Source organism: Plectropomus leopardus, chromosome 18 (genome assembly GCF_026936395.1).
Source record: "Plectropomus leopardus strain MGB_pleo_1.0 chromosome 18, ASM2693639v1, whole genome shotgun sequence".
NCBI classification, from domain to species: Eukaryota; Metazoa; Chordata; class Actinopteri; order Perciformes; family Serranidae; genus Plectropomus; species Plectropomus leopardus.
Genome location: NC_142193.1, coordinates 29396089 through 29415219, shown reverse-complemented (window position 1 = coordinate 29415219; position 19131 = coordinate 29396089). Strand labels below are relative to the sequence as shown.

The window sequence follows — 19131 nt, the reverse complement described above, 5'->3', positions numbered from 1 at the left end:
TGCAACTGGCAGCAGCTTGACGGTGTTTTGTTCTGCAGAGATTTGTGTTCCCTGTCCTCAGCATATCATGCAGTATTAAATCTCAGCCTCTAACCCTGTCATCTGGAAAAAGCCCTGACCTCAGTGGGTGAGGGCTGGGGGAGGAGGACAGGTGTGACTCAGCACCACCTTTGAATGATCCTCTCAACATCAAGGGCAACACTTCCCATATAGGATCAGATTTTAAATCGGTTTTTTTTTCTCTTCTTTTTCATGTAGCATTGCAGGGACTGGTGGAAGGAAGGCTGTCAACATGAGGATTTGGTAAACATCTCATTGGGAGATTAACAAGGAGGGAGTCTTCTGTGTGTGTGTGTGTGTGTGTGTGTGTGTGTGTGTGTGTGTGCGTGCAGAGAGGGAGGGAGGGGAGAGAGAAAGAGGACTTCCCAGCATGGGGCAGAGGGAGGGGGAGAGTCGCCTGGTGGAAAGGACTGAAATGTCCTTCATATAAACCGGTGACAAAGTGGCGAGCAGCGGCCCCCGGGAAGCAGAGATCACAGCCAGCTCAGAGAGAGACAGACACACAGAGAGGAGGAGGAGGAGGAGACCGGAGCACCGAGCACCGCGGACAGGAGCTGGATACACGGACACACCGGAGAGACACCGAGAGAGAGAAAGAAACACTCAGCCGCAGAAAAACAGAGGAAACTAATCCGGACGGAGCATCCTTCACCCCACCGACAGGTAAAAATAAACACACGGTAATCTATGTGGGATTAAGCAACCCTAATTCGACAGGTCGCCGTGAAGAAGCACCATTATTATTGAGATTATTAGAGGATATTACATTAAAAATATGCTGTTACAACAGAGTGAAAAATAAAAAAGTGAGGTTAGTGTTAGCTGAGCTGCACCAGACTTCATAAAAAATGGTTTTTTTTTTCACCAAGGTTTGTTATTTAAGTTTTTTTAAATGTTCATTTTATGTTGTAAACGGTGTGTTTTGCGCACACTGGTGTTAGTAGGTGATGATGATTAAGTTGCTTCATTTTATTTTTCACTGAAAGGTTATTATATCCTTTTTTTGTTGTTTATTTTGAGTATTTTGAACAAAACTGCATAAATTACTGATTTTGCAGCCTACAAACGTATCAGTTTGAACTGTTTAGCAGGTAGTAGATGTGGATAAAGCTGGAAGATGACAGTAAACTAAGGGATTGTACTTAATTTAGTATTGTAGGTGGGTGGCTGTGGTGTGACTTCATTTAAAAATATATATATATTATTGTGACCCTCCCTGGAGCCACAAATGTGTGTGTATATATATATTCACTGGAGGAAAATGCAGGACATTCCTTAAAAAAGCAAAACAATATTTCACAGTTTCTGACCGTGACAAATGGTGTGATTTGAGATTTTTAAAGAAAACACGCCCTTCAAACTCACTTATACTTTAGTATTTAAAATACATAAATACAGCAATTTAAAGTTGAATGTCCCCCTCCTAAGCTAAATAAAAAATATGATTCCCTCCTCAGTGCTTAAATTTTTTTAAAGGTGCCTCCCCTGGTTTGCACCCCCCCCCTCCCATAAATAACATACAGTCCTTTACCATGTAAATCATATGTTTATAGCGTTTAGAAAACATGCATACATGATTGAATGTATAGCCTATTTAAACTGTTTATCAGTTAGGGACTGTTCCTTATTTATGAGAGGGGAAGGGGTGCTTCAAAAAAAGGGTAAGCATGTCAAATCATTTTTTTTTTAACACTGGGTAGGGACTTTTGTTTTTTATTTTGGCTTACGGGAGGGGCATACAATTTAAAATGGCGGCATTTTGTTTTTATTTTACTGCTAATTTTTATAGAGAACATGCATCTTTTCTTAAAAATAGACAAAATTAAACCATTTATCATAGTAATTATCGTTGGATTTTCACATTTCGAACAGCCCTCACACACATCATGTGCGACCAACGTTTCTGTCAGTAAAAAAAGAAACAAAAAAAACTCCAAATCTGAGCTTAAAATAGTGATATTTCATTAAAAATCACTTCATTCTATCCGTCTCATCTAAAATTTTGCCAAAAATTAATTGTTTGCACGAACTAACCCGCTTGCATGACAAGGCTTTTTCATTTCATCTTCAACGTTTGACTTCCGAACATCGAGGGGTCCATTTTTAAAATCTAAAAACTAATTCATGGCAGAGGGAGGGTCTTACATTTTCCCAAATTCACCCAAGGAGACACAAGCAGGAATATTCGTAGTTTTAGGGAAGGTTAAAACAAAACAAAAAGAAAAAAGTAACAACCCTGCCACACCTCTCCTCTGATAAATAAAGAACAGTCCCTCAGTAATGGATTCAGATAAAGCTACAAGGTGAAAGTGAACTAATGTGTCAGTTCTCCATATTTTCTGCTTTATTTTTGCTGTATGTCTTTCTCCTGTAAAATCAGGGCCACACCGGGCCTGTCCCGCCCCACGCCGCTATGTCCAACAGATTTGTTTAATTCATGTTATGTGGGCTACACATCAGCCAGCCGCTTGTCAGATTAAACAACTACGCATGTCATCCATCTCAGCACGGTGCCTCAGTCTCACCTAATTAGGCTCACCCTGTCTACTAGGTCACCACACGCAGGGCACACACGGAGCTAAAGAGCCTGCGCTGAATGGCTCACTCACGCTATAACTTGCTGTACACCATCATGATTGAACCTAGGAGCATTTTAAAGCTGTGTGCATGCATTAACAAGAATTAATTACACGCATTTTATCATATTACATTAGATTTTGAGTGTTTGATTTCTGGTGATTCAGGTGCCTTTTGGCTGCTGAATTCTCATCTTTACGTCTGCAGAGATGGGTGTCACTTCTCGTCCTCTGCTATTGGTCTGCGCGTATTTTGCGGCTGCGCTGATTGGTGGAGCTCACTCGGAGGGGGTGTGTCTTCAAGACGGAAAGCACAAGGCCACGCCCGGCCCCGAGCCACACCTAAGGGAATGCGGGCTGTACGCTGACAGTGAGTGACTGTGTTTGTCTGGAGACTGCTGCATGTTTAATGGTGTAAAGACAAACTGTGAAGGAAAATATCAAAGTAAATCTCCTGACTGACAGCCTGCTCAAGTGTCTCTACTGTCCTTGCTGCTGACAGATAGCTGTTGCACAGAAGAAGATATCCAGGATATCTCACACGTCCCCTCTGCTGGCAATAAGAATGAGCCCTGGGACAAATGTGGCCCCCTGAGCGCCGAGTAAGTCCTATAGATATCCCTCTGATCCACAGTCTTTGCATTTCACCTTACTACGACTACATGTTTGTATGTTCATATTGTCAAACCCGCAGAGGATTATCTGCAGTTCCCTTCAGCTCTACAGAGCACTGCAGTGTCTTTATCATTGTATGTATACTCTTATATATACTCTATACTCTTATATGCTCAACTTTTTTTAAATTTAGGAAATAAAAAATTGTATGTATTCTTACCACTCTGAACAATCTTATCGTTACTTTACTTTTCTTGAGCTGCTACACCTTCACAAGTATTTAAACCTTCGAAATCTGAGCAAATTGGTTTGCTTTTTTTGGAAAACATGAGAAAAAAAAACGGCAATGAGCATCTTGGTAAGAACGATACACATTTCAAGAAATTCTCTTAAAAAAGCGTGGAAAAAAATTCCCAAAACACCTATATTTATTATTATCATAATAATATATAATATATATATTCAAGCATTTTTTCTTATGTAAAAAGTAATTTCCTTTACTTTTTACAAATGTCATGCTAGTTTTAGTGTAATTTTGTGCTGTTTTTTCTAAAGTTGCTTATTGCCTTTTACTAACATTTTTTTGTACATCAAACCAATTCTCTCAGATCTCAAAAGGTTAAACTTTAATACATGCACTCTTTATATTTACATTCTTCACACTTTGCATTGCAATTGCTGCACATCAGTCTCCTTCTGAATAGATGCAATTTTTTGTTGTCAAACAGCCCAGAGACAAAAATTGCAACATGTGAGTGGTTGTAAACACTATGGAGCTGTTAAAGCAGTTGGTGGAGACCAAAAACAGAGCTAAAAGCAGAGTGAACATTTGTTTGTCTGTGGATTATCTTAAGTAACCGAGTCATGATTTCCAGAAAGACACATTGCTTTTGAATTTTCCCAAATGTTTTTTTGTTTTTTTCACATTTTGAGATCCACAAGCAGAGTGCCATCTAGTTCTATTATATTATAGAGAAAGCAGACATCTCTACGGACGATATCTCCTACACTCTGTAACTCACACCGAAACTATCTAGACTGATGAACAGCACTACAGGGAAGACTAAAAATAAGTGCTTTTGATTTTGGGGGTGAACTGTACCTTTAAATCCAGATGTCATCATGTTAACTGCTCCCTCCTCTCTCTCCTCAGGTGTGAGGGCTTCCTAAAGCGTGTGTCGTGTTTTTACCGCTGCTCCCCCGATGCCGCACGCTGGCCTCACCCCCACCGCCGCTCGTACATCCAGGCCGTGCCGCTCTGCCACAGCTTCTGCCGTGATTGGTGAGGCTGCCAAACACATTGCCAAACAGATCTAAATCAAACTCAGTATCTGTCCCCCTTCACCTTTAAGGTTGTCAGGAGAGAGATTACCAGCCAGTGTAACAACGGCGTGCAGAGGCAGCCATGCTGAGACAGAGTGTCCAATAAACAGCAAAAAATGTATGAAACAAGACCAAGGTTACACGTATCAGTCTCCCGTTAGAAAGTAGACAAAGAACATGTAACAGCCAGAGGATTCCCTGCAAAATGAGGTACATCATGTCCAGGCTGCTTTGATAAAATGACTAACAGTGGTTTTTGTCATGAAGAAATATGAAAAGTACATAGAATTATTTTCTGTAATAAAATTTGTGTTTATATTTAACAAAGGAGCATAGTTCTCTATTCTGAAAGAACACTTAGACACTTTCTTGCCAAAAATTTGATGAGACAGTTGAAACCACTCACATCAGTACGGTAAATATGACTTATCGTTTTTCTTTATTAGCCTACGAATCGATGTCTGTCACAAGTCGGGTTTCTGTTACATATTTGCACAAAACTTAAGCGATGTTTTCAAAATGTCGATAAGACACAATTGCAAGATAGCTATGCTTCCACTGAGTGATGTTATACGATTCCTCCTCTCGTGATAACATCCCAGTAACCATGGCGATGGATGTTCAAAACATCAGCAGCTTTATTTCTATTGCAGCCACCGAGCTAGCCGTCATTATTTTCAATCCGAGGCGACGTAGGCGTGTTATTGAGCCATGATGGAAAGCATGTATGAGGGATTTCTGGGAGCTGATAGTCCACGATTTCATGGACGAATTGTGGATTCAAAACTTCCGGATGATTTGCTCAACTTTTGAAGAGTTACGTGATGCATCATGCCCGAGGGAGCCAGTTCCTACCGAAAAGCACATAGCCAAAGCATCATGTGACCTAGAAAAGCCAAAAAAGTGTTTCCATTGCAATTTTGTGAGTTTTTTTGAAACTGATGTATTTCCATTAGCGGCATTTTACATTCGCATATATCTATTTGCAATTTGCGCAATTAAATGGAAAGTGTTGTTCTCATCTAAGAGAGAAATCTCTAAGAAAAATCTCCACCTCTGTTATCTGCTATACAACATGAATCTTATTGGATGAAATATTCAAAAGAGAATTACAGTTTGTTTTGCCGTTTCAAATATTTTGAGAACTGACGTCTTTCTCCAGGTTTGATGCCTGCAGGATGGACATGACGTGCGCTCGTAACTGGGCCAGAGACCCCCGGGGACAGAACTGCACTGGAACCTGTGTTCAGTATCAGCAGGTAGGTCGAGATTTGCCACATCTGTGATTGGCTGCTTACGTAACCTCAGACCTTCAGGATGTTTTTTCAATAGAAATCAGGCTTTCAGAGTTTTTCCATTCAGAGCAGCAGCACGGCCTCATGAATGGTGATTTCAGTCTCTCCAGCACCTTTTGGTCCACACTGAAACATTTCAGCAACTCTTGGATGCATCGAAATTCTCATGAAATTTGGTATAGATTTTCATGCTCCACCATGGATGAATTCTTCACGAGTATTTAAATCTGAGCAAATTGGTTTGCTTTGTTTTGAAAACAAGAAAAAAAGGCAATGAGCAACTGGCAAGAACTGTTCTGCAGACTGAAAGAAATTATGTTTGGAAAACTGTTTTTAAAGAAGCAAGGGAAAAATGTATAAACAAAAAAAGAAAACAACTATATTTTAAATATTTTAATATTATATATTTAAAGTTATTTCACAGAATTATTATATTTAAGAAATTTCTGGGTTATTTTACTGTTGTTTTTTTTTTTCTTTTACTATATTTTGTACTTGTTTTATTTTCTAATTTTCAGGTAATTTTCCTCTTTTTTTACTATTTTCATTTTATTTTATTACTTTATTTTTTTTCTATTTTATTTTATTTTATTACTTAATTTTTTTTCTATTTATATTTTATTTTATTACTTTTTTTTGCTAGTTTTTGTGCAATTTCTTTTTATGTTGCTCACTGCCTTTTTACCCATGATTTTTAAAAAGACACCAAGGCAATTTTGTCAAGTCTCAAAGGGTTGATTTTTCCAGTACATTTTTGAACAAATACCTGCAAAAAATGTCAAAAGGCAGGAAAAAGCAAAAGAAATGATCACAAAACAAAATCAAAGATCCAACAAAAACTGAACTGAAAACTTAAACTAGCCTGATGAGGGGATGACGTACAGGTGGAGAGGACGGCGAGGAGGCTCAGGTGAGGGACATTAGTGATCGGGCAGGAGAGCTGGCAGAGAGCTGAATGACTGACTGAGGAAATCTCTGGAGCCTGAAGGGCTAATGAGGCTGATGAAGAGCAGGTGTGAGGATGGACGAATGAGTGACGGCAGCTCAGGAACACAGGAGGAGAAAGACGCAGAAAACACAATCCTCTTAATAATAACCAGACTGAGTCAGAGCAAAAACAGACTAAAATCGGCAAATGAAATCACGATTAAATGTGTGCACCTTGACTGTCGGTGAAGCTGTGCCACAAACCTGCGCTCTGCAAATACCTCCAAACTAATGACATTCCCATCAGCCTCAGCTGTGCTTTGTGTAAAGTGCTAATTAGCAAATTTAGCATGTTAAAATAAGATCATATAAAGCCTTGATCAACCTGCAGGAGAAACACGGACAGCAAACACGGAAACCATGAGTTAGAGCTTAATTGATTTTCTTTATTATTGTGTCACGCACAAAACTCATTTTTTATCGTCATCCAGCCAAAAGAAAAAAAAAAACATAAATTGATTTTAACCCTTTTAAATATGACACACACTCGTATCACTCTGAGCACAAAAATACACTTTTCAAAATCAAGCTTTAAAAAAAATACTGATTAATATTAATATTATCTTCTACTGTCTTTAAAGTTTTTTCTAACCAATGTCAATCCTAATCAGAAATATAAAATATTCATTAATTTTCTGAATTTTAACACTCTAAATGCCAGGTTTTTGTCACAATACCACTATGTTTATAAATGACAAAATAAAATAAAATAATTTAATTTCAATATACTACATCCAAAGTAGATTTTTATTTTGATCATCCCAGTCTGGGATATGTCAGTGCACCTAGTGGAAAAAGCACATATTTTCTCCATATGCCAAATAATAAAATGGACAAATTCCAAGGCAAAAGCCCAGAGTGACACTCAGAAATAATAAAATGCATGTTTTCAAGCTTTGATTCAAATATTGCAGTTTGAATGTTTTTTTTTTGCACTTGAACGGTCTGAATGTAACAGTTTTGTTTCCACAGTGTATTTTAGACTTACTGTAGGAGCTGAGCTGGAAACTCCAAGATCAAACAAAAATACACAATCTTGCCAAAATGTATGCCATATGCATGAACACAGCCCAAATTATCAAAAACTGAAGAATGAGAAGTGCATAAGATGCACTAGGAAACAGTCATTAAGGGTTAATTTAGTAAAAAAGTGCATCCCTGCGTCCTCGTCCTCCTGTGAGCGACTGTAACGAGCTGTTCTGGTGATATTAGGAACATTAGGTGCATCATCGTGTGAGCATCACGGCTGAGCTGAGATGTTCTCAGCAGCAGAGGTTTGATTCCCGTTGATGGACCTTCAGAGTTTGTCGTTTGAGCTGCGAGCTCTGCAGCTGCGCGTCACGGTCAGGTGACTGTGCACAAAGGGTTAACGGTGCAGGGCGGCGGCGTGGGCTGAAGCATTAAAAGGTTGAATGCAGCTGCAGTGGGCAGAGTTACTGAGGTGTGCAGCTGAGACACACAACTATTCATCTGTCCATCCATCTATCTATTCATCTATCTATCTATCCATCTATCCGTCTATCCATCCATCTATCTATTCATCTATCTATCTATCTATCCATCTATCCATCCATCTATCTATTCATCTATCTATCTATCTATCATCTATCCGTCTATCTATCTATCTGTCTATCTATCTATCTATCTGTATCTATCTATCTATCTATCTATCTATCTATCTATCTATCTATCTATCTATCTATCTGTCTATCTATCTATCTATCTGTCTATCCATCCATCTATCTATCATCCATCTATCTGTCTATCTATCTATCTATCTATCTGTCTATCTATCTATCTGTCTATCCATCCATCTATCTATCTATCTATCTATCTATCTATCTATCTGTCTGTCTATCTATCTATCGATCTATCTATCTCTCATTTTTATCTCTTTCCCCTCTATCTTCTTTTCATGTCTTTTTCTCACATCTCTCTTTTTAATCTCTTTTCCATCTCTTTCCAGTTTTTTAATCTTTCACTGTCTATCTCTCCTTTTTTAATCTCTTTCTATATCTACCTCTCCTTTGTCCCCATCTCCTCTTTTATCTCTTTCTTTCTCTCCTTTTTGTCTCTTTCTCTGTCCATCTCCCCTCTTCTACCTCTATCCCTGTATTACTCTCCTTTTCTTATCTTTCCCTCTATATCTCTCCATTTTTTAATCTTTCTCTGTCCTTAATCTCTTTTTTCTCCTTACTCCCTTTTTTCAGTCTCTTTCCTTTCGATCTCCTTTTTATGTGTTTTTTCTCATATCTCTCTTTTTATCTCATTCTTTCTTTTTTAAAAAAAACTCTTCTCCCTCTATCACTCTCCTTTTTTATTACAGTCTCCCTGTATTACTCTCCTTTTTTTAACTTTAACTTTCACACACACACACACACACACATAAAGGGCGAGACACGCTGATAAATGAACACACACCCTCAGACCTCTGGCTCTCTGGAGGATATGAAACGATCACTGGAAACGACAGATTTGTCGTAAGAGAAAACAATGCAAAGAGAGGATGTCCGAGTGTGTATTTGTGTGTGTACTTTGGTGCTTTTTGTGCTGGCATTGGCCCACTTTCATGTAGGGCGCCGCTAATGGCAGCAAATGGGCTCCAATAAATTTAGGTAGCTCTCAAAACAGAGTGTTTTAAACAGCTCCTGAATACAAAGAAATGAGTCACCGCATTCAGCACGCTCAACAAATCGGCCCTCTGAGAGGAGAGCACAGGCCGCAAAACAAGTGCCTGCTCCTCGCAACACTTTTGGAGGTCACAGCAGCCGCAAAGCCTCATTGTGTTTTCTCTTCAGTCGGCAGAGATGCGAGATTTCACAGTGGGGCCTCGCCGCGGTCTGAGCTCGAGGCACTTCAGTCCACCTAAACGTGCTGCAAACACTTATTAACTGTCTCTGTCGTGAAAACATCTCACAACTCTGTATTTAAAGATTTTTAAGCTCTACTTTATCTTCACTACGAGTTGAGAAAATCCTCTTTGCCGTCTCTCCGCTCCCTAAAAAGTTCGCCTGATAGATAGGAACAAAATCCAGGTGTGTGTGGAATAAATATGCCCAGATACAGCGAGGATTTGTAACCGCTGACTGCAGTAGACGTCAATTTGCATAGAAACAAGCCAATGCATTTAAAGGCGAGCACACACACACACACACACACGCTCATCCACTGCATTCAAAGATCCCTCTGGCACTCGGTGTCTCACGCTGTCTTTGTACTCATTGGTAACATTATTTGCCAGCCAAGGTCTGATTTATCTCAGCATTAGACACTCTTTCTGCTCCGGGATCTGTGGGAACGAGGTTACATCTGCACAGAGCGGACGGACGCTGGCACACAACACGTCTGCAGTGTGGATCAGATACACAGAGTTAATGGTGCGAGGAAGAGGAGAAGGATTGTATGAGGTTATTGGAGATTGCAGCCTGAAATTACACTGTAAATACTGTGTACGTGTGAATTACTTACTGGCTACTTTACTCTGAAACCTCCTTCACCTTCTCATCAAACAATCTTTCTGCTCCGGGTTGCAGGTTTCTAGGATTTTAGGGTGTTTCCAGTATTTAGGAAGTTTCTAGGATTTTAGGACATTTTCTTGGATTTAGGGCATTTCTAGGATTCTAGGGCATCAAGCATGTTTTTAGGATTTGAAGGCGTTTCTAGGATTTCAGGACATTTCTCTGATTTTGGCATATTTTCTTGGATTTTAGGGCATTTCTACGATTTTAGGACTTTTGTAGGATTTTAGGGCATTTCTAAGACGTTTCTAGGACGTTAGAAGATTATTAGATTTTATGATGTTTCTAGGATTTTAGGACATTTTCTTGGATTTTAGGATGTTTCCAGTATTTAGGAAGTTTCTAGGATTTTAGGACATTTTCTTGGATTTTAGGGTGTTTCCAGTATTTAGGAAGTTTCTAGGATTTTAGGCCATTTCTAAAACTTAAACATGTTTCTAGGATTTTAAGATGTTTCTAGGATTTAAGGATATTTTTAGGATTTCAGGACATTTCTCAGATTTTGGTACCTTTTCTTAGATGTTAGGGCATTTCTAGGATTTTAGGACTTTTTTTTATTTTAGGGCATTTCCAAGATTTTTTGACATTTTCTAGGATTTTAGAGTGTTTCTAGGATTTTAGGACATTTGTAAGATTTCAGGACATTTCTAGGATTTTAGGACATTTGGGTCTTAGCTAGGACCTCTGTCGAAGGATCCTCCACTGGCACTTATTTTTGATAATCAAGCTCTATTTTGACACTGTTTTATTCACTCATGTATAGTAAAAGTACAAAAACAATTCCCAGTGTGAATCACTTTATTTTTATTATGCATTTGAAAATGGTTGGGGGGCCAACTGGCACCCTAATGGGGGCCAGATTTGGCCTGCGAACCATAAGTTTAGTATCACTGCTATAGTGCATAAAAGGCACAAAATTAAGCTTATTTATCAAAAAGCTTTGGATAAAAACATGAAACAGTTCAGCATACGCACCTAAAGAATAATTCATATTACCCACTAACATCTCTCACTGCCCGTCCATTCAAAGCGGCCTAAACCCGGCCCTGACTCTGTAACTGTTTAATATATCATCACCGTAGTGATTTGTTTTCATATCTTGATAATTTCCATTCAGTTGCATAATGAAACTGACCTTTTTCTTATTCTGATCCTGACCCGCAGCCAAAAGAATCGTTGCAACAGACCACTGCTGTAAGAAAAACTGATGTTTTTCTGTCGGTGTTGCGGATTAAAGTCCCTCGCTTTTCTGTTTTTCTTTTCACACCGGGTGTAATGTTGCAGGTTTCGGACAGAGAAGGGCAGAATTGAAAAAGATAAGGATGGGGAGGACAGGATAGAGCCGCGGGAAATTTCACTATCTCACTTATTCGATCACACCATGTCGTCTAAAACCACTTGTGCTCGAATTAGCTCTGGCAGCAAACCATGTCTGCCGGGGGAAGGACAGAAATGTGCGTGTGTGTGCGTGTGTGTGTTTGTGTGTATTATGGGGTCGCTGTGATAAGACCTCAACGTCAGACTGAGCGTGCATGTAGTGGAGAGAAATAGCCGTCATCCTCTTTGTCCTTCGAACACGGTACATATATTACAGCTTTTTCTTGTTCGAGCACCCTGTGTGACTCAGTCTTAATCCCCCAACAGACAGCAGGATGAAAGGAAGCAGACGTTGGGGTGGGGGTGCGCTTTACGGGGAGAAGAAGAGAGATGTACAAACAGTGAGTGCAGCAGTAAGCAAGAAAGAAAATAAGATTTTGTGGAAGTTAGATAGGAGACAAAGTGAGCTATAGTAGGAGAAAGAGAAGGTGACTTGGCAGCAGGTGTTAGTGACTTGTTATGAGGCCATCACTACAGAAAAATCTGGATTTTAGAAAAATGGAAATCTCACTAGAGATCGTTGTTTGCATGATCTGAAATCAATCTAAAATAAGATCTTTAATCCTGGATGCATAAAGAGATCTGGATGCAGCGTTGGAGACGTAGCCCTGTTCATTTCTATCAGTAAGTTGCTTGGTTGGTTTCCGTTACAAATTTGTGCAAAACTTGAGCCATTTTTTTAAAAATGTCGATAAAACACCATTTTGGGACCACTGTGTTTCCACTGAGCGATGTTCAGCAACTTCTTCTTTGGCAATACCATTTAAAGAAGCATGACGATGGATGTGCAGAATATTAGCAGGTTTATTTCTATTGCAGTCATCACACCATCATTGTTTCCAATCAAAGGCCACGTAGGCGTGTTATGCAGCCATGATGGAGGGGCGAGCCACGTATGATAGTTCAGGATTTCACAGACTAATTGTTGACTAAATGTGAGCCATCAGTATGCCGTAGTAGCCGCTGGAAATTGTTTTTGCATATTGATCTGCTATATTAGACAGTTGTACTCTTGTGATTAAGTGTGGTGCAAAATCATGCAAAAACAAGAGGAGTGAATCAGCGTTCTCCTCTTAAAAATGAGCACATTTCAAAAACAAACAAAAAAATATACAGAGTTCATATAACCTAAGTAGTATAGTATGAAATCTTTTTGATCAAAATGTTTTGTGTGTTTATTTCCGAAAATGTGATGATGGTCAGATTTTTGTTTTTATTTTTGTATATAATTAAATTATTTTTTAAATCAATTATTATTTTTATATTTTTTATCAATTATGATTTTTTATCAACTTATCAATTCTTGTAGTTTATTGACTTTCACACATTTTTTCAATATATATTTTGTACATTTATTTTCTAAAATCTGACTGTCTCATTTTTGTTATAATTTTTTAGGGTTAGGGGTTAGGGTTAGGGTTTAGGGTTAACATAATTACAGTTTTTTTTAACCAATTATTATAGTTTATTGACTTACACAACTTTTTTCAGCTCAGGCTGTACAGATATTCTGGTTATAAAGCATTTGAAGGTACAATGTAAGCACTGCGGACCATTTCTACTGCAGAAATCAAACACAAAAAAAAATACACAGAAACTTCAACAATTAGCTTCCCCAACTATTCCTGTAGACCTGCTTCATTTACAGTTAAACAGCTTAAATGTTGAATTGTGATTTGTTTTTTGCAGTGTTGAGCAGTATCCCCCTTTAATCCGCGTACGTGTCTTATTAGAGAGGAGCATGATTTTTCACGCTCTAGAAAGCACAAAGCTAATGTCAGCAGTAATTGGAGTTTTCCTTCAAAGTGTAACTTCATAAAGACGAGCGCTGCTATGAAATTCCTGTCAGATAGCAACAAGGTGCCGAGAGTGACCTTTCCCATTAGTCTGGATGTGTCTTTCTTTTCTGCGGGGCCTGACAGAACCGTACCGTGCTACCGTATAAACGACGCAGAGATGAAGTCTCTCAGATACAGTGTGGGCTTTTCAAGGTCGTCGTGACTTGTTTTTTGCTCTCAAGGCCGGTGCAGACGAGGTGAGGCGAGCGAGAGAGAGAGGAAGACAAAAAGCCGCCTGCGAGAGCAGCTGCCAGGTGCCTGCAGCCCCCTCAAACACCTGGCAGAGGGTGCTTGTTTTCAAGGCTGGCGCTGCCCTGAAAGGCCAAAATCAATTATTCCAATGGATGTTTACCAGCAAAGAAAGGCCGCACTTGATGGATGTTGCAAAAAAAGGCATGCAGATAGTGTACATTAGCTGGAAATCAAAGTGTGGAACAAAATGCACTTAGCCAGATTTTACCAGTCATTAGCTGAAAGAGCTCTCCAAAACTGTTTTTTCGCCTGAAAGTAAGCGAAGTGTCTTTGTATTTGTGTGGCACATTTCATACAACAGGGCGATTCAAAGTGCTTTACAGAGCAAGAAAATACAAAACATATTTAAGGACAGAGACCTACAATAAAAGAGTAAAGAGAAAAGACTAGAAGGTGAAATGAATTACTAAATGATTTACAATTTAAGAAAAGTAAATAAAGATAAAATAAAAATAAATAAATTCAATTAAAATAAATACAAAAATAAGATTAAAAAATAAAATAGCATATGTTGGCACAAGGAGCAAAGATAAAAAATATTAATTAAAATGATTTAAAATCAGGTTTAAAGAGAAACAAAGTAAATTTACTCAAGTATAGTACAGAAATACAATTCCAGGGTACTTGCACGTGTCCAGTTCATGCTCCAGTACATTTTAAGGGCAGATATTGAACTTTTCAGTCCACCATATGTAACAGCTTTATAGCTACCAGTTACTCTGATTTCAAAACATAACACTTATGAAATATGATGCATTATTGCAGATGAAAGGCCTCGCAGGTGAGAGTTGTGTAAGGCTCTGCGTGGGCTGTGAGGTCTGACAGAGACGATGACATTGTAACGTCCCTGAACAAATCTCAGATTTATTTATTTCATTTTTATTATCTTGTGCATACCACGTTTAAAAGGATGTTCATTGGGACCTTGGGGGCTCCGTGATTGAACATTCACAATAAGTGCTTTTGAAACTTTAAGTACATTTCACTGATAATATGGACATTTACTCAGATATACTTTTGAGCTCGGCAGCCTGTTGCACCAGCCAGGTTCTCTCCTCAGTTAGGGCGCGAAGTCACACTCAACGATTTGTTGAAAGTTGTGTCGATGTTCGGTTGCACCACTGAGACGCAGCCAGCACTGGCAAACTGTTCTTAGTTAGTAGCTGTTAATTAGAACTTTATCTATTAGTGTTGTAGTCACGAACATACTAACCGAGACCCAGACAAGCAAGATCAGGGTCTGCCAAGACCGAGACAAGACCAATTTTTTTGACACTGCCGTGTTTCAATTAGGCATATTTTAGATTTGCAACTTCAATTTGTGCAATTTTAGGGTTAATGGATCATCCTTTTTCATCCTCCAAGTTATCCCAACTTCCAAATTGATGCACTATGAGAACCGCTATTTTATGAGGTCTTTACATCTACTTCGGGCTGCACAGATGTAAGAATCCTGTTGTAATTTCTGCCTATGCTGGAACTGTTTTTACATTTACTTAAAAGAGACACTTTGTCTCAAAGCAATGTGGGTTTGTGCACAGGAAGTGGGCGCCATAATGCTTCCTACACAGTAAAAATGGAGGCAGAAAAAATCAGTAAAACTTAGCAGCGCTGATCAAATAGGAACCAAGACTCTTTTTCTGAGTTTCCTATTTCTCGCCTAAAATGTTTTCAGAAACGTGTTTTAGCTCATTGTTTAGCTGCGATATTAGATCCGGCTGCCATCGTGTTGAACAGACGAGGTTTGCTCTGGTCATGGTGCAACATGACCAGAGCAAACCAATTCCAAAAGTATTTGTGTCTTTTTACTACAGAGCAGGCCTAGTTTTATGCGAGGATCCTCTTTAAATCAATGAAATACTTCTTTAAGTATTTTACATTGTGGTAAGTGTACTTTTGTTATCATTTTCGGTTTGTAAACAAGCTTGCCAGCAAATATGAAAGTAAAAACTAACCCCAGATTCAGTCTCGTTTGGCATTTTGCTTCATTTTCACTTCTGAACACAGAAAATAAGTAAATAAGGAAACAGGCAGAAGGCAGAGTCTCTGCAGAAAAATGCACTGCCACACACCGAGAGCAGGTCCGATGCGATGATTGAGAGAGATTATATCTGTATGAGTCGATACATTTTCTTTTTCCAGGAAAATCATGCATTGTGTACCTCTAACGACAGCAAAAATATATCAAAACACCCACTTACAAACACTCACAGAACTGCAGCATAATTCGAGACTCATTTATCCAGTCATATGCTCAGTTCTCCCCAAACGCGTGCATTTCACTGAACCATTATTATTTTAAACACTTCTGCATGCACATAATGCACCTGAGTACACTCTTGCACTTGAGTTACTGCATGAGTTACTGTATGAGTTACTGCATGAGTTACTACGGTTTCTTCTGCTTACACATGGAAAAGATGTTCAGATGTTCATTGTGGAGGCATACGAGAAAAAAGTTTTCTTTGTGCATTCACGTCGCTACCCTTAGCCATCATTTTATTACAACAGACATGTCTTCATTTCCTATACATATCGTGTGTGTGTGTGTTTGTGTGTGTGTAGATGTACCAGCACGGCAGGGACCTCTGCGAGAGCCTGTGGGGCGACGCCTTCATGACGGTGGAGGATGAGCCAGAGGACGTGGGCGAGGCCGGAGATGTCGGAGCGGAGGGTGACGGCGGTCGCCCCTGCGGCTGCCTGACCCTCAGTCCCTCAGACAAGGACGTGATCGCCGCCCTCAGGGCCCAGCAGGACGACCCCGAGGAGCTGGACACCACCAAGACCGGCCTGCCTCAGTACCGGGCCCCGTGCCAGACCAAGCTGCCCCTGCAGGCCAGGAGCGGCAGGAAGGGGAACTCTGTGCTGCGTAAACGCTCCATCATCGTGGACGACGTGGAGGGGAGCGGGAGCGGCTTGTAGAGAGGAGCGATAGACGGCAACATATTTAGAGATTATTGTCTAGATCCTAATCTGTCTCTTGAAACAGAGTTGCTCCTCTGACTAACCGTACCACTCAGACCTAAACTGTCATTATCATCATATTCCACGTATAATCCCTGTGGTTTGAAATAATGATGTAGCTGCTGAGAGACGTCCAACTCTCCCAATAATAGTCATTTATTTGAACAACCTAAATAGCCAGAATTAAATAAACAGTAACTATTAACGATTTAAAGGTAAAAACCTGAAATATTCAAGGGCTCGGACTTTAATAATAAAAACGAGTGTTGATAAAGTCGAGTGTTTTTTCGGCAGATGCTTTTTACACCCGAGTTTGAATAGCCATCAATGCTATGTGCACTCGGTGTAAAAAGTGGCTATGTGCACCCAGCTCACAATCAGGTTCGTTTGTCACCTCCGTAATACACGCTAAGCATACGCGGGAGTGAAATATTGTTCCCCACAGGTCAGGGTGATGTTTAAAACATAAAAGACACATTTAAAAACATGTAAACATGAAAAAACAATACAAAACACATGAAAAACATGTAAGAAATGTGTTTTGTACACCCGAGTGAAAATGGTCACGTGGCTTTTTTCACTCGTGTGTGAATAGTCAACACGTTTTCATCGCAAGTCGTCACTGAAAGCATGCGCCGAGAACCGACAGCGTTTTAAAAAACTCAGTAGAGTCAGCAGCACAAACGAAGCTCGGTAGTCCAACATTGTTGTTATTGTCATCCTCCTACTCACGCCCGACTATTTGTCTGAAATGTGCATGCGTGAAGTGCGACCGTGACGTCACCGATCTCACGGGATCATTACGTGGCGAAGGAGAAAATTACACTCTGGAACCCAGTCTCAAAAGTCTGCATTTTCAGGCCCCCAAAACGCTGTTTGAAAGGCCAAACTGCAACAAACGTTTAACATTTCACACAAGAACCGTCAACGGCCCCTCAGAAAAAGAGTTTTTTTCTCAAACTGCGATTTATTCGCTCTAACCCTAACCGCGTCTGACCTTGACGAGACCACATGACGAGCATTAACCAATCACAACGCACTGAAAGATCCATAAAAAAGGCGTCAAAGACGTGTGTAAATAGACAAATCGCCGCAGTGTGACTATCCTCACCCGGGTGCAAAAACACACATTTCATTTGCTTTGTACGGCTCAGTAAACACATCATTGACACTTTGAGGTGTGTGAACTCTCACACAACGCAAAGTCCTGCAGCATTAGCACTCGTGCATGAGTCAAAACACGTCATCATTAACCAGAGGACTTCTCATGACTGTAAACATGATGCACCTGCACCGGTTCCCTGCTTCTCTTCTCAGTCATCTAGCTGACTTTAATCTGTGCATTAGTCGATTGTTAAAATGCAGATCTTTACTGTTGTGAAGCCGTATCGTGCAGTCTACATGTCAGAAGGGATACCGGAGCGAGCGATGATAATAATGAATGTAGCTTTCTAACAGATTACCGGCCTGAACGTGAGGGATCTGGTACGATAATGACAACTGAGAGGTAAATACCAGAGGGGAGGTTTAATATTCAGAATTCAGAGTAAATCTGCAGCATTTGTACCAGCAGAGGTTGTTCTGGTAGTTTGGTCACGTATATCACCAATGTACTGTGGATGTGTCTTTTATAATAACGTTGTGTGTTTCTAGAGCGAGGCGCTGTTAGATGTAAATGTTTTGTAAAAAATTGAAGCTAATTTGTCTGATTCATGGTAAGCTTGCAGAGAGATGGGTGTTTCTGTGCTTTACGTTCTCAATAAAGACGATATTTCTAAATGCCAACTTGAGCCTTTCTTTTTTCTTTCAGCTGAAGTCAAGCTCCTGTTTTATCTGTAAGTCCACAAAATATTTCATTTAAATTGATTAAATTAAATCCTTAACACCTGGGCATCTTTTTTTCCACAAGCAATTAAATTTTTTAGCAAAATAGTAGCATTTCTGTCAATTTTTTATTTTTATTTTAATTATTTTTTTATGATTTTATTATACTATATTTTCTTTAATTTATTCAGTGTTTGTTTTTTTATTTTTTTATTTTTTGGCCAGATTTTTCTTTTTTAAATTTTCAGGAAAAGTTAGTTTTGTTTTGTTTTTTACTAATATTCTTGTTAAGTTGCTCATTGCCTTATTTCCATATTTTCGACAGAAATCAAACCAATTTGCTCAAGTTTCAAATGGTTAGCTGAGACTTATTTAACTTTATTAATTATAGACTTTATTAGAATTAACACGGTTGAGCACAGCAGTGAATGTGTTAACCACACGACTTTTCAGACCCTCTTTGTGACCTAATTTCTAAAAACCAACTAACTACAAATTTAGC

The 19131-nt window shown here is 39.3% G+C and overlaps 1 protein-coding gene across 2 annotated transcripts; it reads left to right on the top strand.

Moving 5' to 3' along the window:
* The first annotated feature begins 476 nt into the window (after window positions 1-476).
* On the top strand, window positions 477-18590 carry rtbdn (retbindin). Of its 2 annotated transcripts, none has more exons than XM_042505238.2 (6): window positions 477-723; window positions 2805-3006; window positions 3139-3238; window positions 4405-4533; window positions 5737-5833; window positions 16407-18590. In XM_042505238.2, the coding sequence occupies exons 2-6, from the start codon at window positions 2847-2849 to the stop codon at window positions 16761-16763; spliced, it is 843 nt and encodes a 280-aa protein (XP_042361172.1). In that variant the 5' UTR covers window positions 477-723; window positions 2805-2846; the 3' UTR covers window positions 16764-18590. The 2 variants fall into 2 exon arrangements, with proteins under 2 accessions (XP_042361172.1, XP_042361171.1); XM_042505237.2 differs by having other exon boundaries at window positions 482-723; window positions 2845-3006.
* Window positions 18591-19131: the final 541 nt, after the last annotated feature.

Excerpts from the sequence above, each read along its gene's own strand:
- rtbdn (XM_042505238.2), top strand. The coding sequence starts at position 2,847 with ATGGGTGTCACTTCTCGTCCTCTGCTATTGGTCTGCGCGTATTTTGCG. Across the intron at positions 4,534-5,736 it reads CACAGCTTCTGCCGTGATTG|GTTTGATGCCTGCAGGATGG; the intron begins GTGAGGCTGCCA and ends GTCTTTCTCCAG. Across the intron at positions 5,834-16,406 it reads CCTGTGTTCAGTATCAGCAG|ATGTACCAGCACGGCAGGGA; the intron begins GTAGGTCGAGAT and ends GTGTGTGTGTAG.